This window comes from Lissotriton vulgaris, chromosome 3_1 (genome assembly GCF_964263255.1).
Source record: "Lissotriton vulgaris chromosome 3_1, aLisVul1.2, whole genome shotgun sequence".
NCBI lineage: Eukaryota > Metazoa > Chordata > Amphibia > Caudata > Salamandridae > Lissotriton > Lissotriton vulgaris.
Genome location: NC_141689.1, coordinates 905998839 through 906026767, shown reverse-complemented (window position 1 = coordinate 906026767; position 27929 = coordinate 905998839). Strand labels below are relative to the sequence as shown.

The window sequence follows — 27929 nt, the reverse complement described above, 5'->3', positions numbered from 1 at the left end:
TACCGAATGCAGAACTCCAAGGGCAGAGCACATCCAGAGCTTACCACAAAAGTCGCAGCTGACACAACTGAATTGGGATTGCTTTCCTGCAACAACAATGTTGAATTGGCGATAGTCCTGATTAGCATATTTAACTAGCCTGTAAGTCCTTAGCATATGAACAAAAGTGTACCCTGGGCCAGTAAACTAAATGTCACCAGTGGACTGCAGCAATTTTGGGCCACCACTAAACTGACAATGCAAAGCATCTCATGAAGCCTCCTCCATCAGCCTGGGTATGCAGCTTTAAAACTGCCAATTTGCCCCCACATATAACCATTTTTACAGGATTAAACCTTCATTTGGTAGGCCCTAAAAGCCCATAGAGCATGGTGCATGGTATTAAGAAAACATAAGACATGTATTTTTTATGTTATACATAACCTGGCAGTGGAAGACCTCTGAAGTCATTTCTCAGTATGGGAAGGTTGCCTCTCCCATAGGAAAGCACAGGGTTACATTATAACACCGTATACTGCTTAACTTCAAATTGGGAGCAGCTAAAAAATGGTTCAAGGGCTCTTTTATCAGTAATTTAAAATTCCACTTCATGACCAGACCAGATTTTATATTACTATTTTGAAAATTCACTTTTACAAAGTTGGTATTTTTCTGCTTGAGGCAATGATGCCTTTCTGCCAGTGTTCACTATCACTCGGGAACTGACTGGCTCCTTGATTCAATGTGAAGTGACTCCTAGAAGTGAGATAAAGAGAGAGGGGTTAACCTTCCCCTGACAGATGGCCATCTGGGCTGTGCCCATGAACTTAATTAAATTCAGAGAATGTCTACTGTCACTGGCAGATGCAGCTCACACCTGGGTCTGGCTCTGTTTTGTCTTTATAGCCAGATACAATACCAGTGGGAGGGAGAGCTACCCCAGATTTGGTTTGGAGTGACCTTAAGGGAGGGGTTGTCCATTACCATAGCCACATCTCTGGGTGGGCACAGGGAACTCTGTGTGGGGGAAGAAAAGTTCTGTTGTGTTGGGTTTAGGTAGAGAGAGGCACTGTGGGATAGTTCACAGTAAAACACATAACGTGCTGCAACAGTGGGCATGATAAACCCTGGGAACTTTTACCCCATTGGTTAGGGAGTGACCAGGAGTTTCCCCCTCCCACACACAGGCTGTCGCTGGCCATAAATGTTGCACCACTTGTACCCTCTACATAACACCTCTAAAGAAGTAGTGTGGCTCACTGGTTAGAGGCGGCAGACCCGAGAGCAGAGGACGGCCCGGGACCAGGGTTCGATTCCCGGCGCGGCAGGTTTCTGGACCAGGGTCAGCGGACTCGATAATTCTCTCGCCTCGGTGCCCACTCTGATCAGCGATCACACTCGGCAACTCTGGGCATTAGCTTGCCTCATCTTCACTAACGGCCCCACCAGACCGCCGGGGATGCCTGGTCTCACCCTGGAGATACCCATTAAGGGACCATCTCTCAGGGAAGCCAGGAAGGGTTTCGCAGCGGTCGAAGCGCCTTGGGACCCTACGGGTAAGTAGTGCGCTATATAAATGCCTATACATTTACATTTAAACCTGTGTTAGACAGAAGGACTGTGCTTGCTGTTGTGACATGTAAAGGGAACTCTAAGAGCTTGACCTGCTCCCACTTGTACACTGGACTGACAAGAGGACTGCAAGGGTCAGTTTTCTGACCTCCTGTTAAGCTTCTGGGACACAAAAGCTACCAGAAGCCCACTTTTCAGAGAGTGCCCTGCTGAAGAGTTACAACTGGACTTGTCCTGGACCCTAGTGACATCTACTGGAGTTAGCTCTGACCCCAGAGTGGTGACCCTATAGCCCTGGGACATTTGATAAGTGTTAGAGTGTACTCCTCCTGGGTAACCCGAAAACCTGGGACATAGAACATTTTTAAAGGATTTCTGCCTGGAGAACCAACAGAAGACCAGGACCAATCCAACAAGTCAATCCAACTAAGGTATGTTGCTGCTGTGCCAAAGATTCAGATTGCTCAGTGCTTTTCCACTGCAGAAATCTATTTCAGGGGGACTCCGCAGTGAAGGCATCCAGCCTTGTGGAGTCCTGTTTGTATACACCTTGCAGCCATACCCCGCTGGAGGAATCCGAGCTCTGAAGAAGTGACTAAGTCTAAAGGTAGAACTCTTCACCGGGTAAAGGCGCCAGAAATACCCTGCCAGTGAAGGAGTTTATTGGGCACAAGTTCTGAATTTCTACAGGTCAGAGCTTTCCCACCAAAAGTCAACAGCTTCACCTGGACATGTTCCCACGGCTATCCAGCTTGGCCACAATCTAATGCCTTGACCCGCAGAGGCTATTCAACTTCCAATTCAAACATTAAGGGACTGGTTACAAGTCTGTCAGACCGAGGACCCCCTGACTTGTGATGGCGTGGCCATGGCTGTCCAGCTACCACTCAAAAAGGAGGAGCATTATCATAATGGACACTGCGGACTATGACAATAGGATGTTGACATTGTTGAATAACACCTTACATTACTGCAAATCAAGTAGGTCAGAATAGAATGAATTAAAACAAAAAGTAGGTAGACTGCTTGATTTTGCAAAAGACGACAAAATCCTATGCCCAGATGAATACAAGTTCCTTAAAAATTTAAATCCCCGAATGCCGGCTGTTTATGGCCTTCCAAAAGTCCATAAGAGCTTGGATGATCCACCTATGAGATCTATCGTCTCGAGCATTGACTCTGTAACAGAACAACTAAGCAAGTATGTGGACAAATTTCTCCAACCATTAGTAATAGGTCAAAAGTCGTATATAAAAGATACTACTGACATGATAGAGAAAAAAGAACATCAACCCTATAATGTCAATTCCCAGTGGCTGGTTACGCTAGATATAGAGGCCCTCTACACAAACATACCACAAGATGGTACCATCACCATGTTGGAGGGCCTCTTAAGCATTGATGAGGGTGATCTGTCCCCACATTCAACATTCATTGTAGAATGTGTCGAGATAATACTTAAAAATAATATATTCTTGTTTAAAAATGATTTTTACAGGCAGGTCAAGGGTACCAGCATGGGAGCCACCTGTGCTTCCAGCCTGGCCTGCCTGTATGTGGCAGACTTTGAAAATAAACACATCTTCAATAGAGCAGCACCCTTCTACGAGAACATGACATGTTGGTCACGATTTATTAACAACTTCTTTTTCCTATGGACAGGACCGTTGGAAGAACTTGATGATTTTATTAACTGGCTTAACTTGGGTGATGCTAACTTGCAATTTACCTCAAATTGTGCTAAAGAAAGCGTTGACTTTCTTGACATTAAAATCAAACATGTGAGTGGGAAATTAAATGTAGAGCTATATACTAAGCCCACTGACCGGAAAACAATGCTCCACTATAGGAGCAACCACCCTAATTGTCAGAAAGACAATATTCCATTTGGGCAGTATTTAAGAATACGTCGTAACTGTACAAATATAAGAGATTTTAATAGACATGCAGATGTGCTTACTGATAAACTTCTAACTAGAGGTTATCCTAAAAATCTTGTGAGAAAAGCCTATAAAAGGGCAAAATACTATGATCGAGACTCTCTTTTCTCTGAAAAAACAGTTAAAAATGATAAAGCAGAACAACGCTTGATTTTTGTGACTAACTATAGCTGTGCCAGCAATAAAGTGAAAAACATCATAAATAGAAACTGGCAATTACTCAACGAACCAGGAATGGCTAAACTCCCTAAACCAATGTTTAGCTTCCGAAGGAATTGTACAATACATATAGAGAGGACAGCATGCAGAGACAAACTGCTATCAACAATGCCCCACTGCCTGTAGGGAACTTTGCATGCTGTATGGGCAAAAACTGCAACAGCATGATGAAAGGAGAGAAAGTAGTATATAACAACATTACACATAAGATTAAAAATGTTATCAACTGCAGGACTAAGGATTTGATTTACCTGACAATCTGCCCCTGTAACAAAGGGTATATAGGGGAGACATCAAGGGAACTTAAAGTCCGGATTACAGAACACAAATCTGCTATAAGAACAAAAAAGTGGACAGCTCCGCTTGTGGAGCATTGGATCACCCACAGCCACACAATAGATGATTTTAAGTGGTGTGGGATCGAAGTCATGCAACATAGTGTAAGAGGAGGCAATAATTTCGTGAAAAGGAAAAAGCGAGAACAATTTTGTATGTCTCATTTCAATACGTACAGAACTGGATTGAACAACAAAGAGTGGGAAAGATTAATTCTTTAATAAATGGAGAATTCCTTATATGCATGAAAAATCCACTAGAGAGTAACGAACAGAGAGTATATCTGCAGAGACCAAAATAGCAGCAGGACATTGAAGACGTTGACATATATGATTGACTATAGAAATAAAATGTATTAATTTTTGGCATTAAAATGGGTTAGTCCTCTAAAGATGTACATACAATGATTACTATCAGGGACCAAGAAGACAAATTATGTATCCTTTTGTCTATTTTTGTAAACATTTGATATTGTACCTATAGAACTGTGATTGGTTGAAAAGATAACGCTGATTAATATTTTTTTGCCAATGATTTTTGTGCCCGTAGATAACTATCATGTTAATAATAAAGACACAAATTGTCATAACCTGAACCCTGAAAAAAGCTAAATATCTGAATAAGGTGAAAATGCAATATGGAAATGTTGATATATTTGAACACTACGACAGTATGTAATGTATAGTCGAATATAGATAATTGTGATTATTGTTATGACAAGATGTAACAATTAGAACATCCAAGATAGACTTACATAATATTATTATATACATGGGCATAGATAAAATTTCCAATGAGGTTATATGAATGACTAAAAGGAAACAAATATTACTGATACTTAGCCCCAAAAAGTGACTTCAAGTCCATCTTAAGATGGCCGCCATAGAACGCGACCACGCCTCTAACAATCGTGAAAATGTTGAAATGGTGTCCGATTGTTAATACTAAGCACTCTGTATATCATAAGGAATACAATATCGTAACGCAAATGTGATATTCTGTCCTGTGAAATACGTAAGAAATTAAAAGTTTGATGGAGTAGAGCCATCCTTTTAGTTCCGGGTCATTACGCCTCAAGGGAAGATAAATAAGGAACCATTCCGAAAGTAGTTCTTTTCGAGTTACTTCCGGAATGGAACGCTTGGAGCAGGGAGGCCACATTGAAACAAACAGGTACGATTCGAAGAAAGGGCAGAATTAATATATAGGGTGCCTTTTATTGAAGAAGACCTCCATCCAGTACTAATGTGTATGTATGGACTTCAGCAAATGCCTGCGCGTTTGGTTTAAACATAAACGCCATAGTATCGTACGCTATGGCTTATAGCATAAGCAATATAGAGTGGCAACTAAGCAGCGTAAAACAAACTGCGTGCATTATGTTTCACCGAGTGGCAGTAGAATACCGCGAGTGAACTTAACAGTATAAACGCTGGTACAATATATTGACAATCGTCCACGCTTTATACCCTAGATCCCCCAAATATTCTTCAAACAAAGAGGATTACCAAACAACAATACACTTATAAACAAGGTGCACTGGCAATATGAGGATCTAGGGGTAAGTCAAAAAATTATTTAATTGATTTGCTGTAAGATAAACGTAAATAATGAAGCCCTTCTATAAGAATGGTTCATACTTTTTCCAGCAAACCGACCACAGACAGAGAGCCCGCCTCCATCAGTACCTAAACACACAAGAGTGTGGCTCCAAACGTATAGCGGTAATCAACCTTACCCTAAAGTGAATAAAAAAATTAGGTAAATATATTCACTAAAAAATGGGAGCATGGTTATATCCGCATAGCCCCATGTTGGGTTTAATATATAGTGAATAATATGATCTATATTTATTTTCAAGGCTTTATCAAAATAGCCAGAAGTCATACTGAGCATTCATGGAATTATGAAATTGAAGAATCAGATTCCGTAATAATTTTACTGCCTTGCTTATAGATACATAACTATCAAGATCATAGGAGGGAATATAATTTTACTCTCATGGGAGGTAAATTGAGAAATATGAGGAATTAACCCTTCATTAGATGAATGAAGTGTAACAAATCTACATAAATCTATATAAGTTTGGTAAATAAATGTTCATGATTAACGTGGATGCCATCTATGAAATTATAAAGAGGCATAAATAGGATAGTAGGTACTACCTATATTTTAATGCTGTACAGATTAAAAATAGGGTCCACAGATTGTACTAGGTATCTAAAATGTTATATTTTTATTCTTTGGTCTACATTTTAAAATGTTTTCGTCCTGATGAAGGTGGAAAAAGCCAAATTGTACACCGAAACGCCGCGTCGACTGTTTTTTACAAATTCAAGTTTTTAAATGATTATAAATAAGAGAATGTTTTAGATTGTACACCGAAACGCCGCGTCGACTGTTTTTTACAAATTCAAGTTTTTAAATGATTATAAATAAGAGAATGTTTTAGATTGTAACCCAACGGGAGGTTGTTTATTTAAATAAAAGTGTTTTATACTTTATTCTAGACGTGATTTGTAGTGCACTGTGAGACTGACAACATTGTTAGGCATATTGCTTGTGAGCTTTAGGAGTGGCAGCATTCCTATAGGTCACCACACAACAGGGTCTTTAGTTCTTTGGTGTCCAGCTACCACCGCACCAGCAGTACAACTGCCCTATTACGACTTTGGTGGTCAGACTGCCATTGCACTGCCACAACTGCCAGGGATGCGCATTTCCTGGTAGTCCCGTAGTGGTCTGAGGGCTGCAATATGCTTGGCGGTGCCCTGAGGCAAGGCAAGCATATTACAACTTTTCTCACAGCCAGCAGTTACATGGAAGTACTTCTTCCCTGTAACTGCTGGCGGTGAAAAAAGAAAGGTGGCCCTACAGGGCTAGCTCTCGCCCCTGTGCACTGTGCATGCAGGGGGGCACATGCTGTGCCCCCTGTAGTTTTGCCCCCGAGTTCCTGCACGAGAAGGAATGCACAACATGGTGCATTCCTTCACATGCAGGAATGTGCACCGACGATCCCGCAGCAGTGCTGTTTAACAAAGAGCCTTTACACAGCACTGCTGAGGGACGGCCATGCTGCCCGTCCGTCAGACTACAAAACTACTTGTAATCTGGCAGGCATGCAGCAGCGACTGTTGGTGGTGAGGGAGCAAGGCGGTGGCATGCCACCTGCTCCCGCTCCACCAAAAGTCGTAATCAGGCCCCAAGTCAGAAGGTAAAACTTCTGACCAGGACTAACTTGGTCATTGTATCAAACCTGTGTGCTATTGAGGTCGGTCTTAAAACATACGCTTAGGTTACGATTAACAAACATTTGTGAACTGGATCCTTTTGTTCTATGACTGACCATCTTCAGTTCAAGAAGATCCTGAACAATGGATTAGCCACTGCATAAGAGCAACAAGACAGTCAAGTTATATTCAAGTGGCCTTAACATTCGGCCAATTTAGGTCTTGTAAGAGGTCATTTTGTGGCATTAATACTCTACATAATATAAACATAGCATATAAAACGATGCCAAAACAAGGGCATCAATTAGCCAAAAACTGAATGACCACAGACATTCTATTAGTCAAATATCATTGACATGAAATCAATTCACAGTGAAGTAATTTCAATGCAGCAGTTATTGCAGAAAGGTTTCCTACTAGATAAGAGCAATACTCTCAGGTATTCTAAATGATTTTATATTTGTTAAATGAGTAGGCATTTACACCTACAATCCGCAGATATTAAAAACGTTTTAGAATCAGTATTGTTACAATAAAGCTGGAGAAACCTTTTGCGAGAAAAGACATACAATTTTCATAGATGCCAATATTAACGTGGCTGTAATAATTAGTGAACCAATGGGGTATAAATTAGGAGATATTCATGCCTGTTAAGGTTTGACCTGGAATGAAGCTTGTGCAATTCATTCATGTCAAATATATTGTATTCTATAATTACTGTAAGGGGCTTTATATCGACCTACTTCGGCCACTGCCTTCTTTTGTCTAGAATCCTTCAGAGATTGGCTTGCAACACTGGCAATCACCGCTTAGATGAAGCCCACAGGAGAATTTTGGCATCACTGTTTGTGTATGGACTGTTATGCGTGTCCTACAGAGGGATTAATTTACAGGTCACTGATGGACACGAATTACAATGTAAGAATGGTAAATTATAAATGTCAAAAAGATAAAAAAATAAGTGGCTTCATGCACAAAAAGCATGCGAGCAGCATGGCAGCAATTTGCAGCTGCTGGACCCTTATAAATAAATACATTTACATGGAAGTGGGTTAGGGAGCGTGGGAGGGAACATTGGAGAGAAGGGTAGGTGGGATTGAAAGGGAAATGACAGGAAAATGGGGGAGGGAAGCAAGATAACACATGCACACCATTGGAATGCTGAAAATAAAATAAAAAGTGTCCCCTCAAGGATGCAGTGGAAGGATAGAACTCATCCAATCAGAATACTGTGAGACTGGAATGCTCCTGGGCACCACAAACCAACAAATAGGGAGGAAAGCTATTGTGTCAAGAAGAAATAACTGAGATAGACAGCAAAGTCATCCAGTCATGAGAAATTGGCTACCCTAAAGTCCACAGTAAATGAATGTTATGTATTGAAAACAGTAGATCTCCCTAGAGACAGCTCGAGCCACCTGTAGCCAAACCCTAACAAGCATTTGCAATGCAACAGGTATTGTATTTACGAGAGTTTGAGCTATTGGCATTTACAAAGCCAATAGCTTAAACTCTTGCAAATGCGAGACCTATTGCATTGCAAATATTGTTTGTGTCAAAGTGCCCCATGCTGCGCTTTTACGTTAATAGAGACTGCGCCCCTTTCTTTAGACAAGACCCATCTAAAGAAAGGGGTTTGGCCGACATTAAAGTGAAACTGCAGCCTGGGGGCTTTGACAAAGAAAAGCATCTGTTTGTCAAGCTGACAAATGCTTTCTTTTGTAAAAGTACCCCATGCCGCCCTTTCACTTTAATAGTGGTCGCACACTTTTCTTTAAACGCGGCTAGTCTAAAGAAAGGGGCACAGCCTCCATTAATGTGAACCATTATCAAAAATGGGGTGACCCAAAGAGTCAAAAGACCTGGGTTTTCAACAATATTCAAATACAATGGTCTTCAACCAATATTTTCACAAGAATCGATTAAATCAAAACATACTACAGAGGTCCTTAAATTATGGGATATGTCTCACAGATCAGCCCTGTACAATCAATGTATTAATTCATATGGAATAAAGGAAAGCAACAGCAATCATTACAAATTCAGGAGCAATTTTAATTCATTGCATATATCACTATCTCTATATAAGAGAATATGTAGGTTGCCAAAAGCGAGCGTGCATAAGATAAAGAATGTAAAGTGCTTAGTAAAAGAGATAGAAAATAGAGAAACATACAAATATATTTACAAATTTATATGCAAAATACATCAGTTGTCACAATATAATATTGTTTGTGTAACCTGGTCTGTGTAATAAGTTCTATACACAATTTTCATTAAGTGGAGACATTGCTTCCAAAAGTTATATTGCACCAGAAAATTGTGTGACACAATCCAGGTAATCAAAAAAGAGCGTCGACGTTTCGACTCGTCTTAGAGCCTAGAGGTAAGTTGGACCGTGGCCATGCGAGTCTTCATCAGGACTAAAACATTGGGCAACCAAGGGAGTAGTGTGAGCCCTGAAATGAAGTAAATATATACATCAGGCTGTTGCAATAGACTTGCGACCAATAGTGATGTCGCAATCTGCTAGGGCAAGAACAAATTTGGCTTACCCAGTAGAAAGGGAGAACCAAGTGGAATTCTTCACTCGGAGTCCCAAGGTAACTGAGTGATACCTAAAAACATAATAGGGTGGTCAATTGACTCACTCTCTATTGAATCATAAATGATGCTTAGCTTTAATGAAATCTGGACTTGTCATTACCTTTGTCCAGGGGACGAAGATGTAGAACTATGTTATCTTCATGTGGCAGGCTTACAGTCTCTGCATAGACAATTTCAATATTTGACAGCTTGTCCTATAATCAAATAGAGGACGCTTTAGTGATGGCGTTAGTCTTCCAATTGCACATAGAACTGTCATTGCACAACACATGGGCTAGTAAATGACTATGTCTATGCAGAGACTGTAAGCCTACCTCATGAAGATAACATAGTTCTACATCTTCGTCCCCTGGACAAAGGTAATGAAAATAGGGGTCATTTACTAGCCCATGTGTTGTGCAATGACAGTTCTATGTGCAATTGGAAGACTAACGCCATCACTAAAGCGTCCTCTATTTGATTATAGGGCAAGCTGTCAAATATTGAAATTGTCTATGCAGAGACTGTAAGCCTGCCACATGAAGATAACATAGCTCTACATCTTCGTCCCCTGGACAAAGATAATGACAAGTCCAGATTTCATTAAAGCTAAGCATCAGTTATGATTCAATAGAGAGTGAGTCAATTGACCACCCTATTATGTTTTTAGGTATCACTCAGTTACCTTGGGACTCCGAGTGAAGAATTCCACTTGGTTCTCCATTTCTACTGGGTAAGCCAAATTTGTTCTTGCCCTAGCAGATTGCGACATCATTATTGGTCGCAAGTCTATTGCAACAGCCTGATGTATATATTTACTTCATTTCAGGGCTCACACTACTCCCTTGGTTGCCCAATGTTTTAGTCCTGATGAAGACTCGCAAGGCACGGTCCAACTTACCTCTAGGCTCTAAGACGAGTCGAAACGTCGACGCTCTTTTTTGATTACCTGGATTGTGTCACACAATTTTCTGGTGCAATATAACTTTTGGAAGCAATGTCTCCACTTAATGAAAATTGTGTATAGAACTTATTACACAGACCAGGTTACACAAACAATATTATATTGTGACAACTGATGTATTTTGCATATAAATTTGTAAATATATTTGTATGTTTCTCTATTTTCTATCTCTTTTACTAAGCACTTTACATTCTTTATCTTATGCACGCTCGCTTTGGGCAACCTACATATTCTCTTATATAGAGATAGTGATATATGCAATGAATTAAAATTGCTCCTGAATTTGTAATGATTGCTGTTGCTTTCCTTTATTCCACATGAATTAATACATTGAATGTACAGGGTTGATCTGTGAGACATATCCCATCATTTAAGGACCTCTGTAGTATGTTTTGATTTAATCAATTCTTGTGAAAATATTGGTTGAAGACCATTGTATTTGAATATCCATTAATGTGAAAGCACTGCATGGGCGCTAGTAAACAAAAACAAATGAGCGCGGCCACTATATTTAAAGGGGACGGCGCTGCTTAAATAAAAAAAGAAAGAAATTTGGCCGCTATAGTTAAAGCGTAACCCCATTAGTAATTAAAATAAAAGCGAGCGGTGTGCTGCAACGTAGTGGGTGGTATAGGGGAAAATCATTGAACAAAATAGCACTCACAGCCAAGATAAAGCAGACCATGTAACAAGGCAAGTAAAAGGTCCAGTCGTTATGGGAGGTTACAAATGCAGATAAGGCAGTACCAAGGAGGGACTAACAAGCCTATTCAGTAATGAAAACCAACGATTCCATAAGGATGGTAACAGGAACAAATTGAAAAGATGGGGGGGACATGGGAGGAGCTTAAAGTCCCTACCTCAGTACAGCACGCCTAGCAGAGCAGCGCCAGCTCTGCCCAAGCTCGACCTAAAAAGGGTTGCTTTACCTTCTGTAGGATCAATTTAAAAGATGCTTTTATCAGGGCTCACTCCCCTTTGCTGCGGAACCCTCTGACTGATCAATAATAAACATGTTGACTAAGTAGGAATGATATTCATATTCTACATACACTATTATTGGTTTACCATTCCAAGATTGAAACCATGTATATAATCAGACAGACAGCAGTGCAGCAACACTGTAGGAGCAAACGCTGACAGAAACATATGAGAAATGGATGCTACTGAAAATAAGACAATCCTATTTAGGTCTCACCTATGCAGCGAGCATGCGCTACAAAGGCAAAAATACCTTTTGGGATCGCTTTGGCTTTTTTTAGCCCAGCACGTGCACGCGTTCCATTGCCTTCAATGGCAACGCGCGCCTCCCCCTGCTAAGACTGCCATTAGCACCACTCCCCCCAATACACACCCTTTGCTAAAGGATCACACTGTGAAAATGTTTATACTGTCTACAAACATACCAATAACGCTCATTCTCAAATTCCCAGCATGCCTCAGACATCCCACATTACAGCGTGGAGGGGGTTAGTAGTCTCAAACATCCCCTGGTTTTGCTTTCTAGCATGATTTACTTAACCAAGCTGGACAGGGGGTACACATTTCCGCAGCCTGCCGTGGGCACCCGATTTCCAAACATGCCTTAGTAGCTGCCAAAACACAGCTGGATCGGAAGCCAATGTTTACATATCTCCAGTAACAACTAACTTTCCCACAATACTTCCAGTAACCCTCGTGGCGCAGCAGGTGGGTTTTAGTTACATGTCCCCAGCAGCCCCTCGTAGCCCTCCTCCTGGTTCCTGTCCCTCCTCTGCAGCTTGGCTCTGATGTGCCTTTCCCAGGTCAACTCCATGTCAGTTTCAGTGTAAAGAGCCCAATGCTGTGGATGAGAGTTTCTTCGTCAAAACAAGAGTGCATCATAGGAGGTGGAGTTCCCGGTTGTGAATTCACAATCTCTGCGTTTGTTTCAAAAGCTCTTCTTGGACAATAAGAAACAGGAAATGCCAACAAGTTGTTTAAACAAAATAGACCAAATTAGGTATTGTAATACCAATACCATACAATACAAATTAGGTACACCCACTGTTCATTCCAGTCAAAAGGAAATTAACCACGAGAGAGCCCCTGAACCTGTGTACAACCTTGGGGCCACATGATGGTGGAGTGAATCAATAAAGATAATTAGATTGATTCCATTGTCAGTAATCTATAGAAATGTGTATCCATTTAAGGAAATACAACAGGTATTTGCTGGTGAGTTTGGGGAGAGTACCTCCACTCCAGGATGGCAATCGTGCACTCGGTATAATGACACAAGATTGTCTAGTTCCTCTAGGAGTGCCGACTTCCGAGTTGTCTCCTTTTCTATGTCGATTCATTTCTGTAGTCCCTCGCCGAAATTGTTAGTCCTGTTTTTATTTTGCTTGGGAATAACTGATACAGCTATAGGTTTTTTTCTAAAATGGTGATGTCATTATAGCTAGTTCTCATTATCCAAATCAATAATGCTTTCAATGAATTGGTGTGACACAACTTAGACTATGTTTATATTGTTCTGTTCACAGTGTTGAAACCCTTGTATGACCACTAAATGGCACTACTGAGAGAATCTTTTGATCGGGCAGCAATAACAGTTGGAAACAAGCACTTGCAAAGCCAATAGATCTCGCCTATCATGCGAGAGCTATTGATTTTGCCAATTTGCTTTATACGTGTTGTACACCAGGGTGGCGGCTGTTCAGGAAGGCTAAAGGTTAGTGGCGTAACAAAATGTTTATCTAGCAAGAGCTGGTGCTATTATGTCCCTCAAACAATCACTGTAGTCTTCAGCACGTACCAGGTAGTTTCAATTGAAAACAAGCATTGGCATAGCCAATAGGTTTCGCCTTTGGGACCTTATAAGTGTTTAGCTATACAACACTTGATGTTGTTGCACCAAGGAGGATATTGTGCTGGATAACTAAACACTTATAAGGTCCCAAAGGCTAGACCTACTTGCTATGCCAATGCTTGTTTTCTTTAGAATACGTTTTTCAGATGCGGGGCTCGCTCACCAGTATGGTAACAAGCATTGTCAAAACCAGTGGCACAGTATACATACACCAAACCTATTGTTTTTGCCAATTCTTGTAAAATGGTGGAAATATTAAAATTAAAAGTTCGCTCCAAAGGGAGTTAGATTTGTCAAAACCTTTCAAGTTGTTTTTTGCGGTAACATCCTGGAGTACTTGAGTGACATGCATTTAGGTTGTCATTTCTAATATTGTCACCTAGCAAATGCACACAAAACTATTCTTGTTGAAGGGAGGATTAAGTGATTTTCCAGGATTGGAAATTAAAAGGTACATCTCACTTTTCATGGTAGTGTAGGCCAAGGGGTTTCCCATTACAAAAGAATATTTTCTTTGTGGAGAAAAAAATTAGAGGGCCTAATTCACAAAGGGGACTTCCATTTTTTGACTAACTTTGCTACTTTTAGCTATTCACAAAATCTGAGTGTGAGTTAATATTAATATTTAATATAAAATGCTTTCAATATTAATTTTCAAGTTAAATAATATATTTACATTTGTCGGTGCTTCACCATTAATGTAAATGCATGTTATATATGTTTTTTAAATGTAGATCAACATTTTTCAGAATTTTACATTAAAAATAAATTCCCATTTAAAGAAACAAAATATTTTACTATGCATTATTATTAAAAGTCATGTACAGAAATAATTCAAATTAATTTACTTATGTTATAATAAAACTTATTGTTACATTCATTTTTAAATTGAAAATAGGTTTTTAAAATATTTTTTAAAAGTGATAAATATGTAATATTTTTTATATATTTTTAGCGTTAAATTATAATTATTTACATTTTCACTATTTTAAATAAATTAACTTTAATTAGCATGATCTCCTACGGGGTTTTATTTTAATCCCCTACCTCCTTTATTTTCTACGAGAGTGTACTGCAGTACCAGTAGTTGGCCATGAGTGGTGCTGGACATACTAATCTTTTTTTTGTAGTAATTTACACCGGTGGCGGTTCCTCCGCTATAGCGTATAATCGTCGCCCACTGCTTTTGAGCAGTGCAAAATAAAGGAAATCTAAAATTATAATAAATTTGAGTTATTATCATTTTATGTTCCCTTTGCGGGTGGGCGGGGCTGCTCTGCTCTCGGAGCAGGGCAGGGGAGGAGTGGGTTGCCCACTCCTAAGTGCGCAATGACAGTTTGTTCGGCTCTCTCGGGCTGCCCAAAACAGTCATGCGCAGTTTCCCTATTTTCCAGGCAGGCTGCATTACAGCCTGCATGGATAACGTGCCCAGGCCCCCATTCCCTTGTTGAGCGTCAAACCAGGACGCTTAAAACCAATCACAACGCTGAATTGCAACACTGTGATCGGTCAGGGAAGACTGGCTGCTCTTCCTGGCTTCATGTCCTACGAGGAGAGCAGGAGCAGAGAAACGGACCCGGCAGCAAGGTAAGTGTGTGTATGTGTGTATGTATACATATATTTTTTTTCATTGCGCAGCCCTCGCTGTCCCCCCCCCCCCCGCCCCCCCTCCCTCCGAACCACCCTTGCCCCGCCACCCGCAAGTAATGCCGGCTACCACTGATTTATACTCAGATTTTGTTAAAAGCCAAAAGTAGTAATCTTATTCAAAAGTGTAAATTACTCAAAAGGTGTAAACTACCTTTTTGAAACTGGTCTGAAATGTGCAAATGCACCTTTCCACTGACGGTAAAATGTGAAACACTCTTGTAGCATTTATGCTGTCCTCCTGACACGATCTGTAAATCACCAACAAGCCAGAAATCAACTACAGGCATAGAGTGATACCTAGAGCAATACTTTTCCGACTTTTGAACGCAGCGCTTCACGAAGCAGGCACAAATGTCAGCAAACTAAATTGAAACAATGGTGTATTGAACATTTAAACGATTAAAGAAAGTTGGGTCTGAAAGGCCTCTTTTTAGGGTGAAATCAGCAACGGGGGCCACCAAGGAACCTCGCAGCAGCGCCATTATTTATTCATATATGGATTTTCTAACCATGCAGAATATTCGAAGATTCCGGAGTAAATTGGATTTTTTCTCACTCGCACGTACAGCAAAGGTGTTGACATTTTAGTTTTTTCCTCTTTTAACTGACTCATGCTTTCGTCACGGTAAATGGAAAATACCTGCCCTGTCACCTTTTCCGTTTAGATTTTGCCTCCTGGGCATCTTGAAACGTACATGGTAGGTGAACATTTTCCATACGTCCAATTCCAAATTTGCCCGCACTCCAGAAATGCAATTTATCTTCGGTAAACATAGCGGACAGCAGGGTTCTGCTCAGCCCTACTTGGGACGGGAAGCAGAGGGACGAGGGTTCGAAGCTGCAGTGGGACCGCGTCCAAAGTAAACTGTATGTGAATACACCTCACAGAATGAAACACTTTCATTTACGTTAATGTCCGTCGTCTTTTTACCCTCAAATGTATATACTGACTACTGACACGTTAAGTAACCATGCCATTCTTGCGCCAGGCTGCTTTCCAATTATGTCATTCACTGCTCTGCTCTTGGTACCAAGTATTTATAATTTAACATTAAAATAAAATATTTGGGGTGGGGTTGCTTTTAATTCACCTTGCAAGTAATACAAGGCTAACATCATATTTTACAATGCCCCGTGCTTTTTAACGGATCTTGCAAGTTGCTGCCCACTTTTAGGTTGTCCCTGTGTGAAAATTACCAGTCTCTTGATAAATGTCCCCAAAGTATCTCCTTGTTTATTCCAATTATTATCAATTGGGCATGCCCTTTTTAGATTTATCTGGGCTGGCAGCGAGTTGTGTTTGAGGGGATGTGGGCAGGTAGAAGACATTTGCCACACGCTTGGGACATGGCCCAGAGATACTCCTATTCTGGTAGAGGACTGACTGTGCTGTGTCTGCAATTAAAGAGATACCTTTCGATGGTAGATTGCAAGTCTTGTTACTGGGCAGTTGAGGTGAACTGACCCCCTCAAAATAAACTAAGATGTTTTTGACTTTGGCCTCTGGGTTGTGCGCCAGGATGTGGCGAAGTGGTGGGGGAGCACTGAGGCTCAAACCAGTGAAGAATGGAGTTTGAGCATTGGTGCCGAAAAAATTGTTTATGAAGCAAGAGTCATCAGCAAAAAGTGTATAAAGTGTAAATATCTGGATATGATATCAGGAGTGGTCAGAGGTGGCAGTGGCTCGTCCACCCTCTCTGGCCTAATATTACCGGATTCTAGCCTCTGCAAACTGGATAGATACTTTATCATTAAGGTATCAGAAGGTGCATTGAGCAGAGGAGAAAAGAGCTGACTATCCATAAATTGTGTCTTGCTCTTTGACTTTACCGCCTCCTGACTGACACCCTCATCTCGGTCTAGTGTGCATCTGGCCTCTGATCCCTTGGTCTGTCCGAGGTCTTTTTAAATTGTGCCTTTGGTTTACCGTCCCACTCTAGTCGGTAGAAAACATACAAGCACCTATTTCTATGAAAAACACACCTTTTTTGTGGCCCCTTGTTTTTGTGAGTAAAAAAGGACGATACAAATAAAAAAAATCAGAAGAGAGACATGAACTTCTGAGATGATCACAGTTAACACCAACTACACACAAGGCACAAGATTGTCCTTCCTTCCTTAAACTCTGCTTAAGACTCTGCAATTTCTTAAGGAATGCAATTTTCCTCAACCCAGCCACCAGATGTAGACTGCTCCCGAGAGTTCTAGAGAAGAATTCCAATGATAACTCAAAATACATTTATGATCCTCAGAAAAACTGCCGAATCCTTACTATACAGATGCAAAAATGAGTGGGCAAAAGCTACATAGTTAAATTTGGGCATATTTCACAATCCACACCACAACTACAGTTTTGCAAAAAAGTTTTGCATCAAGAACTGTGACAAAACTAAATGATTTGCAAAAATAATTTGCTTTGCAGAATTCGAATTGCTACGTTGACAAAAAGATCACATCTTCAAATCAGATTTTGTAGCTCCTCCCACATTTGCAGGGTCCTGAACCATCCACCATCAATTACATATAAAACTTCTTCTGTAATGCAAACGCCACTTTTATTCCTAATTGAAATACAGACAGACACAGTAGCTAAAGTCCTCCACAAGATGTTAAATAAACAACTTCATATTTGGGATTTCCCAAGGTAGGCAAACAGGTAAATCATGGTTTGTTCTATTTTTCTACCCACTTTGTTTTAATGTACATGGCAGGTTTACTATCATCAGTATATTCCATCTCAATTCAGGAAAATAAAGAAACAAATAAACAAAATCAATAATGGGCCGCATCACAACTTTAGATAACATTCATACACAGCTTGGGCAATCAGAAACAATGTGCTGTGGCCTCGCTTTCTAAGAACTCGACTGATCCCCCAAACTAGGAACCTAAAGGTATCTAAAATCACAGAACTTCATAATGCTCCAGTTGCTGCTGTTCAAGATAACATAACTGTGACTACTAAACAAGATGTTATACAGAGCCATTTTCGAATAATCCTACTCTGCCACAATACAAATGTACTCCTCTCCAGTGATGAAGAGCAAGAGCTCCTTAGGAAGTTAAAACTCACTGATTGCATGAATGATTTGATCCCCAGGATGGTGTGTTCCTCTTTTTTTAAAAAAATTCTCTGGGACAATTCAAACTATCATAAGTGTGGTATTGGAAGAAATGTATGCTCATGTTTCACTGTAACACCTGGACACGATTGCTACCTGAACCCAGTATTGATTCGGATGACCATGATCTGTAACCACTGAATCACAGGCATCTCAATTTGAGCAAGTTCCTAGAAAAGAGGCTTCCAAGCAACTGCAGTCACCTTTGGTCAATGACAATCTCCTGCATGCAAGACAATCTTCCATCCATGTCATGAGACATAGGCTGCTAGCTTTGCCATATATCAGATAATGTTAATTTTTGGTGCAATAAGTAGCACTCAAATTGGAGGACCAACAACTTGTGCTTCAGAGGTTTACTATCGTAACAGTTATTGGTGCCCCTCTGAGAAGGTGTCAACCCTCCATTACTGTTGCATTGGAGTCTTATTTCAGAATCCAATGATCTAAACTTCGAATTGCCCATCTCGGTTGCCATCTTTTAAATATCGATTTGCATCCTTTCCTCGCCATCATACAAGGGTGGGATGTGTCTTTGCAGACCTGCACTGCGGATGCTCAGCCTATTGTAGGGATTGATGGAACGACTGCTCACCTTGGAAGCGTGTACGCTTGCTTGTTGGTGATTCAGGCTTGTATGCATTACAGTTTGCTGCTGCCTATTGGCAATACGACAGAGGTGATGCCATTAGCAACAAAAGAGCAACTATCCACTCCTCATCTAATAGGGCCACTTAGGTCAGGCAAAAAAGCCAGGTGCCACTTAGATCAGACAAAATATAAGCCAAGAACCTGGGCTCCAATGGGCAGGGTCACGTGAAACGTCTTCTAGCATATTCATGGATTGAGCACACACTTTTGTTATTCAAAACAGCATAACTCATTTTTAGACAACAGCAATTCCCTACACTAAGGTACTGCTAAGGAGCTGCTCTGCACGCTTCAGATGTCTCAGAATGTTGTAGTCAGGATTGTTAAAGGTTTAAAGAAATCTGACCTTGTCCCTGAAGCAAAGGTTGCTCTGCTTCAATTTGAAGCAGAGAAATGGATTGATTTGAAGTGTTTTGGTACATTCCATGAATAAGGAGGCGGGGGGAGGGGAGGTGGCCTATTGGCCACGCTGCCAGCTTTGGAACTGGGGAACCAGCTAAGAGTCCTTACGTGTGCTCAAGATGTTGTGACTCTGGGCAAATTACTTAATCTAACTATATGCATTGACAAACTGATGTTACTGTCGTCTGCTGCTACAAACCTCACGAAGACTGATGTCTGATGGCAGAAGTTACAGTTAAAATAGTGACCAATTTTTTAATCAATTGTCTTACGGCCTGATTTGGATCTTGGCGGACGGGTTACTCCATCACAACGGTGAAGAATACCCCGTCCACCGAAATATACATCCCATTATATCCTATGGGATTCATATTTCGGCGGACGGGCCCCGTTGCTGATGGAGTAACCCGTCCGCCAAGATCTAAATCAGGCCCTTAGCCTTGAAACGTCTGTTTCGTGTAAAGTTGATCAATACTGTTACCAAACTGCAGCACTCCCACTATCATAGATGGAAGGCCCAAGCAGGACTGCCGGAACTCCAGTCTGTGCCCTGCCGGCAGCGCGCAATTCACTGCGGTGAGCACATGAACCTGCTCCACTTTCTTACAAGCTCTGCCTGCTGACTGTGCTTACAGCGCCCGCTTACTGTTCTTGTTCAACCTGACTCATGTCAGACTCACTGACATTTCAACTTGGATCAGTTCCAATCTGCTGAACCCGAAGGCTGAGAAAACCAAGACGCCCATCCCCAGCAGCAAACAAAAACAAAACTGAACAAATCTCAGAAATCTAAAACCAGCCGTACACGACACCATCGTCCTGTCAAACTCGCTTGTCAAAGGTCTTGGTTAATGTTTTGTAAGCTCTTTGTTGCAACACCTCACGTTTCCTTGACGTTAAGAAGCTAATTGTACAAACTGAGGTTTCCAGTTTAACTACTGTTCTCTACCAGCGTTGATATTTTTCTGACATGGAATCCGGTCCCGTCGAAAAGGAGTGTGCATGTCTGTAATGCATACACGTTACAGGGGTGAGAGCGGGTGCAGGGGGCATTGACTTGCTTTGGAGTTAGTAGCAAAGATCATTCTTGTGAAAGATGACCCTTGATTGCACAGGCAGTCAGCCCCTTTTCCACCCACCACATTAGTTCCACAGATGATTCTCTACCACACAGAGCAGCTAAGTGAAAAGACCTTAAGGAGATTTTTTTTATTCATTTAATATGTTGCCAACAGGGACTGAGCCATTGTCTAGGCCCTGGGGAAAATGCCCTCAGCCCCCTCTGGAAGAAGACAAAAAAAGTTTGTATGTTGGGGTTTGCATTTAAAATAAAATTTCCTCTAGTCATAAAATGTTAACACACATTTTCGTCATTCAAGGACGTCGATACTTCAGAGGGACAGGGTTAGAGAGATAGACAAAGTAGGGCCTTTGACTCAGAAGGGTTGATAGTAAGTGGCACCACAAAATAACATCACTGTTGCGGCAGGTGCTAAACAACTATATGGATTCTCAACCATATAATAGCTAGTGCGCTGCCAGATATGACCGTGGTGAACCCATTATATGCTAGGTCCACAGGACCCCATACCCAGGTGCAGCAATCACGTCATACTCCAGCACAAGAACCACATGTCAAAGTAATGTATGTAATACCCAGTACAGTACAAACAGAATATCTTCAAATGGCAAAGTGTACCTTCAAAAGTCCTAATACTACTTAAAATGCCAAATTGCCAGCTCATTTAACTCCTCACATGCTCAAAGACCCATGTAATGCCCACTTACAGCTTTAAATCACTGTGCCCAGCATTAAAGTCACAGTCAGACATGCCAAGGAACAGTTGCACATGGCAAGGCACAACACTCTTATCCACCAATATACCTTTAAATATGAGTCTATTGCCAGAAGTGCCATGGCACAAATTCAAACGCCCAGAGGTAGCACAGGTAACGCAAATAGCATAGATACTATAAGCAAAGCGCTCATCTACAGACATTGGGGAAATTAGACTTTATGTACTAGAAAAGGGTGAGCAGACCCTAGAGATCATTTGGAGGTGTCTCTCAGTAAGATCACGGCCATGTACAGGGCTCGGCCGCTAATGCACGCGAGGAGAACAAACTATGCTCCGCTGATAGGAGATTTAGCCAGACAGCCTGCACAGGGAGAAGGGACATTCTGCCAGTGGAGGGGACAGAAAAGTATGAAAGCTGCAAAATGGATTCATTTTTCTGTGGGTGAAAAACAGTTCCTTTGAAGTCCTACTGGAAGAGAGTTGCTGGAAGAGTCTGCTCATGCCTCAGAAACAATGAAGGACTTACAAGAATTGGGCAAGGCGCGTGAGGGGAGCCACTGATGTTCATTAGAAGGTATCTGATCACTGAGGCCATTCTAGTGATAGCTGCATGTCCAATCGGAAGAGCGTGCTGAGGTTTCTTAAACTAAAGGGGTGGGAAAAAAGATCAGCAGGGAAGTAAACAAGGACAACGCAGGGATTTAGATTATTTCTCTTCTGGAAGTGTAGGATGAAAGTGCCATCTAGGAAATATTAGTACTCGAGAAAAATAGGGCACACAGGACTGATGCTTGGAGAACATCAACCTGGAGTGGGGTGGCTGAGCACAGGAATGAACACAAATAGATGGACAATGAGTAGGATTCAAGTTTTTAGTTTAGTGGTTTGTGTTAGCAATACTCAGAGAAGCCGGTTAATCATCAGATTCGAGTAGCAAACAGTATCAAACTCAGCTGATTTATCTAGCAGAATAAACATGGATGACTGGTAATAGGTTTTAGCTGAGTTACAAGGCTAGAGACTCGGAGTAGGTCAGGAACCACGGAGTGGAGCATCTGGAAGCCAGACCCAAGCCATCGAGTAGGTTGTTGTTGGAGAAGTAATGGGCAAGCTCGTTAGGGCCTGCAATTCACAATTTTTTTTTTTTTTTTGGAACTCCTACAGGGGTCCACAAAAACACACTAACAAATTAGAAAAAACAACAAAAAAAACATTGCATACAGTACAAAATTCCTTCATTATACATTACTATAACATGATATCAAACGTAATGGAAATGTGCAAATAGTGCTATAATACGTAAAACAATCACATAACCGGCCAATAAATTTTTTTATATACATACTAAGTAATGTGCAAACGATGCAATGAATACATGGAACAATTAAATAGCCAACCAGTTGATATTAAATCGAAACCAGAGTACTACTGTTAGACAAGATTCTAATAAATAGGCAAAAATGTTCTAAAAAATTGGTATATCTTAAAACAAACCATTTCATTCAGGGGTGACAAAACCAGAGAACGGAACGTGCGTCCTGAGCAGAGTGAATATTAAATTTGATATATACTTGTTTTAAAAACACTCGTTAGGGCCTGCAAGAACTTTTAAGAAGAAAAGAGAAGGGCTGGCAGATGGCGAGGATGAAGGAGCTTTTGTTTAGGTCAGTAGTAATAGTACAAAAGCTCAAATGAAGCAATGTGGTAACATCCTGGAAACAAGAGAGGGTGAATAGATATACGAGAGACGAAAAAGAGGCAAGATGCTTGATGATGTGAGCACAGGAGGACCACAAGTGGCACTGGAAGAATGAAACTGTAGGTGATGTGCAGGAGAAGGATCAGCAGCTGTCTTTCTATGCCTTTGACATAATATACTCCTTAGACTGGTGCCTGGATGCGACAGGCTGCTGAACAGGTTATTTATCTGGTACCAAACCTATTGCTCCTCTCACTAGCTTCAGTTCCCAGGGTAAGTAGGAGGTGATATCTTCTATCTTGATTTGCTCCACCTTGTGCAACTTTGTGTTTCAGACCTGAACTAGTTTAGAAACATTAACGTCATGGTTTAAGACAGTAATGCCTCCAACTGGAGTAGAACAGGTTAGGCTTACCTTTTTATACGTTTTCTCTCCATTTGGTTTCACAGCTGTTGCATCTCCATTTTCAGTCGAGGAAGACATCTACAGAAAGAGACATGGAGGGTACACAAAGCATGTCTTTAGCTCGCTTTCCATGACATGATACTTGAAACAAACACATGTACTCGAGAATGAAAGAAATTAAAGCAATCCCTGTGAGGCGCTTGTGTTTTTTTACGTTTCGAACTAGACATGTTTACGATAGTTTTATTAAATTGCCCTAAAGAGATTATTGGACCCTCAGGTCCCGTGTTCTTGGCGCGAGTAATTGTTTTAATTAATGTTATTGTACAAAAAGACTTCCTGTTCTTGGGAAGAGATGATCATGTACTCTGTTTACCTCTCGGAGATGCTGCAATCTATGCGAGAACGCCTGGAGAATTAGTAAAAAGCATTCCAAAAAAATAGCAGGGCATTTTAATTGAAAACAAATTCATTTGTGCATGTGTCATGTACATATTATATTTAACCATGGGGAATGCGCCAAGATTTTTGATGCCACTCAGCATCCGTACTACCGTAAACCACCCACGATCAGTGCTGGAAGGTGCCTGAGATATCCCCTAGACATTTTAAGCTAATGGAGGGCTGATTAAACTTACAGCAAGTCCTCGTCTGTAGTTTAATTGGAGCGTCATAAAAGCGATGACGCTTTAAGGTAAGGGCGTTCGATCTAGTTTTAAGGCGCAAACTTCATTACACCTGACATACAGTACAAAGTAATGTCATTAAAAGACTGAGGTAATCAAGCAAGCACAAGTATTTTACGATCATGAGTTGTCTCCTCGCTACAAAGAAATGACAAAATGTGGGTGTTTTTTCTTTGATATTATACGAAACCCTATTCGACAAATAGAGGCACAAGACAGACTTCTTGGACATCAGCGCCTTCAGTGAAGGCAAATGTTTTAAATGAAGTTGAAAGTGATTTGATTTTCTTAATGTCCGCTACACTCAATGTGAGAAGTTGGCCTGGTATATAATGCTCACTAATTCTTAGTGATCACTTTGTACCATGCCAAGCAACCCTTATGATGATTGGTTGTAATTCAACCTTATAGACCAGTTAACCTAGTGGTAACGTGGACAAAGCAGTCTTAGGCTAAACTCTGAAAGGCATGTGAAGCCAGCTGTATTACCATACACAACCCCCTTGAATACCAAATGAAAGGACACCACACAGATATATATTGAAAATATATATTGATTTATTAACTATAAAATCCCCTGGACTCTTTATGAGCACAGAAGCACAAGCGTTAAATCACAAGACAGTTTAAAATACACAAAAGTTGCACAATATGGATGAGCCCTAGGGGCCACCTAAACCATATACTAAGAAAGTGGTATAAGAGGTACCAAATAGAAAGGGAACAGGCCTAGGGCCTTGGGAATCGCTGGAGCTATTCGAGACTAGCAGTGACTAAGTCGGGAAAGGCCCGCGGGACTCGGGTGCAGTGTTCAAAGTGCACGCACTTTCCAATGCAAAGTCTATGGTGCGTAAAAAGTACAAAGTTAGAAAGTTAGGAACCTTCCGAGTGACCTATAAAGCTGAAACCTAAGACACAGGCCCTTGAGATGTGTACCAGTGTAGGAACACCGGCGGAGCTGAGTTACCTCACCCACAGGAAGCGGGTGCACAGGGTCGAAGTAGTGTCGGGTTTCGTCACGCTGGTCGATGGTGCTTGGAGCTGAAGATGCTGCAGGCGGCTCGATGTGAAGAGTTCCGGTGGATCCCAGGGTGGATCTGAAGTTGTGAAGACCTGAAAGCAGAGGGGACAATGTTCAAAGTCACTAGCCAGTGACTACCGTGGAACCAGATTGGAACCAGGCGATGTCGGGTGCAAACAGGCGTTGTTGGGTACACGAGCTGTCCCACGCAGGCTTCTCGCTGTTGGCTGTGTCGGCGACCTGATCGGAGCAAACAGGCCTTGGCAAATGCAAGCCACGCAGGAATCGAAAGATGCTTAACACTCGGACCAGCAAGGTCAGAGCGAGTGCTCCTTTTTACAGGAGCTTGGGTGAGTCTGGAGCAACCAGACCCGCTGTGTAGTTCGTCGGTTTCGTCGCCAAGATGGCTGCTGACCACGTGGCTAGTGGCCGGGATGGCGCGTCGAGTGGCACAATGCAAAAGGGCCCCACGCAGATCGTGGAGATGCTGGAGGGCTCTTCTTCGGTGCAAGGGCTGCTCGGTGGTGGGGGTTCTCAGTCCCCAAAGCACAACGTCGAGGATGCCTCAGATGCTGCGCAGTCAGCTTTTCGAGTGTCTTCCAAGAGGTCCGGTCCCACGTCACTCGGTGCCAACACGGGTCCCTTCTTTACAGGGACTGTGGATCGGGCTCTGAGAGGTCTGGGAGTCTGGTTCTTGTCGGGCTCTGGGCTCGGGCTCCGGCGGGAGGCGGCGGCAAAGCAGACGTCGAGTTGCTGGTTGGTGCCTGTATTCACAGGGTGGCCACTCCTAGACCACAAGGGAGATTCTCTTCAGTCTTCTGAGCGGCAGAATGTCGAAGTCCAGTCTTCTTCTTTGTTTAAAGTTGATTCAGGATGATCTGCTGTGCAATGGCACTGCTCCCACTCTTATTCCCAATCTGAGGGGTGGATCACCTACTAGGTCCCTCCTCTGGGAGGAACCAGGAAGGGGGGCGGTTACACCCCCTTTCCTTTGTCCAGCTCCTCGCCAGGCCTGGGTCTGGAAAGTCCCAGGACCGGTTTGGACTGGCCTATGCACGGGGACACCTTGTGTGCCCCGGGCATGTCTGATTCTATTCAGCCCTGTCCTACCCAATACACAAAACCCTGTCTGGGGTGGTGCTCGCACCTCCCAAGGCACGAAACCCTTTGTCCGGGCCACCATCTGCCAAGTTTCGGTCAGCAGCAGGAGGCCAGACTCGTGTCTGTGGTGGCAGCATCCATTTTGTGATGCTGAGGCTCTGGTTAACTTTAACCGGGGTTAAGGCTACACACATGTCGTGTCCCTCTAGAAGGGTGGAATGCTATCCCCGTCGACAGAACTGTCGAGGGGATAGTATTCCAATTCGTATGACACCTTACTCGACATGTTTTGATAAAGCCAAACCAAAGATAGCATTTAACTGCGAGGATTATAATGCACTTAAGAGTATATGGTATGGCAATATCCCGGAACAGCTTAGGGAGTGGTTCCCGACAGCTGCAGACAGGCTCAGCTCATGCTAGAGCACCATCTCACATATTTCCAAGCACTCTGCCTCCAGGATTGATGAGGCCTTCCATAGGAGTGGCTGATAGGAACATATGTGTCCAGTTTAAGGGTAGATATAGGGATACTATACCTAAGTAAGAGGTGATTACACCAACTTACCCCAGCTGAGTGATCAGCCAGTTGTGTCAAATATGGAGGCCAGGCCAGGGGTGGCACAATACATGCTGCAGCCCCTGGTAGGCCTTGGAAACAACTATGCCCTGGGTACCTAGGGTACACTGTTACAGGGGCCAATAAGGTGAGCCAGTTCCAATTCGTAATGCACCTAAAGTGCATTGGCAGTAATTTAGAGAGAGAACAGCAGGCTGTGGGTCTGGTTAGCAGGCCCACAGCCACATTAAGTCAGAAACCAGTGAAGCAAAAAGCAAAAATTTGGGGTGACCATAGGATAGCAGACCCTACTCTCCTACACTCAACATGTTGAGAAATGCCCAATTTCAGTCTTCCTTTTGGGGTGACTTACTTGGAGGTTGAATTATCCAAAAAAGTGACGGATGGAATACTTGAATTAACCTCAGCCAATCGTAATTAGTCGGGCTGCATCCCAGTCCATTCATTGTTGGTTTGCACACCATACCACCTCAGTTTGGACCCAGCCATATGCAAATCAGCTCTGACCCTGCTCCAATGGGAACAGTGCAGCCCGAACTGCTAGGCCAGGTCCTCCCTGAAAAGAAACATGAGCAACCCAGAACTGGGTTTGCCCTTCTTAGGGCTCATCAGCCAGGGTTAGCTTGATTCCAGTGGCACAGTGTGAACGGACCCATGTGATGTGTGCCAAGACTAAAGGATTTTTATCCCAAGAATAGTCACCCGCTACTAATTTTATCAACAGAGAGGAGAGTGGATGCATCCCCTTATGCTAATGAAAGCAATAATAGCTTGTTTTATATGATTAACTGCTTGATTAGTAATCTTTGAGACCACAATGTTACCCAGGTGGCCCTTGCACTAGAGTCCATCATTGTACCACAAGCTGAATAAATAGAGAAAGGGCTTTTCAACCCTCAAACTGTTCAAGATTAAATCAAATATTTCATATATAGTAAGTCCAAGACAATTAGTCAATACTCCAAATTAACACGTACTCTTGCGTAGTCAGAGTGATATTCTTTATTACTGTCTTGTAATATAAATGTGAAAAACACATACAACACATGTGTTACGTCCAGAAGACAATCATGAGCAACTACCGTTCTGAACGACATGACATATGGGCAGGCACGTGTATTAAAGAATATGCAAGCACACATCAAGTTGAGGC

At 42.0% G+C, this 27929-nt stretch overlaps 1 protein-coding gene across 2 annotated transcripts in view; it reads right to left on the bottom strand.

The window, feature by feature from the left end:
- Nucleotides 1-27929, bottom strand: part of PIP5K1B (phosphatidylinositol-4-phosphate 5-kinase type 1 beta) — a 412487-nt gene that overhangs the window by 212018 nt on the left and 172540 nt on the right. For both annotated transcript variants that reach the window (XM_086961234.1, XM_086961235.1), the window contains exon 3: nt 23398-23466. In XM_086961234.1, the coding sequence (XP_086817360.1) occupies nt 23398-23466 (69 nt within the window). The remainder of the gene's footprint in view (nt 1-23397; nt 23467-27929) is intronic.